Genomic DNA, 1139 nt, shown 5'->3' with positions numbered 1-1139 from the left:
CACATGGCCATTTCGCCATGAAGTGGACATAGAAGGGTTTTCTACAATCGCAGTACGATCATTCCATCCAGCTGCGGCCGTCTGTTACGATGAGTCGCGGAAGGCCTGTTGCCGAATGCTGCTCATCTGTCATTTTGTTCTAGCATTTGCTCAATTGGCAGGTTCAACCGCAGTCCCTGAGTGGATGGAGACGGTCTGTGAAAACAGCTCCACGGAATACTGGTTAGTTCCCAGCTTTCTTACTGCAAGGATACAGTCTAACCTTTTAGTACATCCCGACGTAATAGTTCGAGTAACCTCGTTAGTTTGACGAAGACGCCTGTTATCTTGAGCATTCTACGAAGGATGATGGGACTTAAGCGCAACCGAGCGGTCTATCCACGCTCTGAAGGCAGACTTGCTGAACATCAACGCCAACAAGTTAACGCGCTGCTGAGACAACTGTTTGCCTCAAGCTACAATGGAGGGTCCCAAGACATCACAAAGCTCTGTCTTTTATGGAGAGAATACAAGTATTACCAGCAATCCACGCAGCAAGACATACTCAACCGACTTATAGAGCTTGGAAGCCAGCAAAACTTGTACCAGGGCCAGGGGGCCGTCTCAGCGTCTTCGCCCGCTCGCAAAAGCTACGGCGTTGGGTTTGCAGATGATGAAGACGATGACGACCTCGAGAGACAGTTGGCTTCTTTGAACATTTACGAAAACAGATCATCAGTTGACGATGAGATTGTGACTCTTGCACGACTGCGAACGCGACTTTCTCATCATAAAAGCCTCGTTCAAAGAATCGAAAACGCCGTAACTGAAGTGTCATCTCACGTTCAGCTGAGCATCAAGCTTCAAATTGCCATTTTTAGCCACGATAGAGTCGATCTCTCAAAGATCATTGTGGAGCAAGCTAAAGACATGTATCGTTACCTGGAAGAGGTAACAGCACATATCATGGCAACACCGGCAGTTCTAGCGGGAGAAGAAGGCCTAKTTCATAACGAAGAACAGCCAGAAAGATCCTTGGCCCAGCGTCCCGATGCTCGCAGTATCGTGGACTCTGTTATCCTGGAAGTTGAAATATTATCAAACCGGGCATTTCGCTGCATCATGCTTTTTTCAGCATTGATCGCCCAAGGGAGGATTAT

The 1139-nt window shown here is 47.9% G+C and overlaps 1 protein-coding gene across 1 annotated transcript; it reads left to right on the top strand.

The window, feature by feature from the left end:
- Positions 1 to 115: 115 nt before the first annotated feature.
- Positions 116 to 809, top strand: FMAN_14249 (uncharacterized protein; the record flags this gene model as incomplete). The annotated part of the gene is made up of 3 exons (XM_041826274.1): positions 116 to 222; positions 270 to 732; positions 777 to 809. The coding sequence occupies 3 exons, from the start codon at positions 116 to 118 to the stop codon at positions 807 to 809; spliced, it is 603 nt and encodes a 200-aa protein (XP_041691469.1).
- Positions 810 to 1139: the final 330 nt, after the last annotated feature.

The sequence above is a fragment of the Fusarium mangiferae genome, assembly GCF_900044065.1.
Source record: "Fusarium mangiferae strain MRC7560 genome assembly, contig: FMAN_scaffold031, whole genome shotgun sequence".
Taxonomy (NCBI): Eukaryota; Fungi; Ascomycota; class Sordariomycetes; order Hypocreales; family Nectriaceae; genus Fusarium; species Fusarium mangiferae.
Note: the sequence above shows the minus strand (reverse complement) of the source record. Positions and strands in the feature narration are given on the sequence as shown.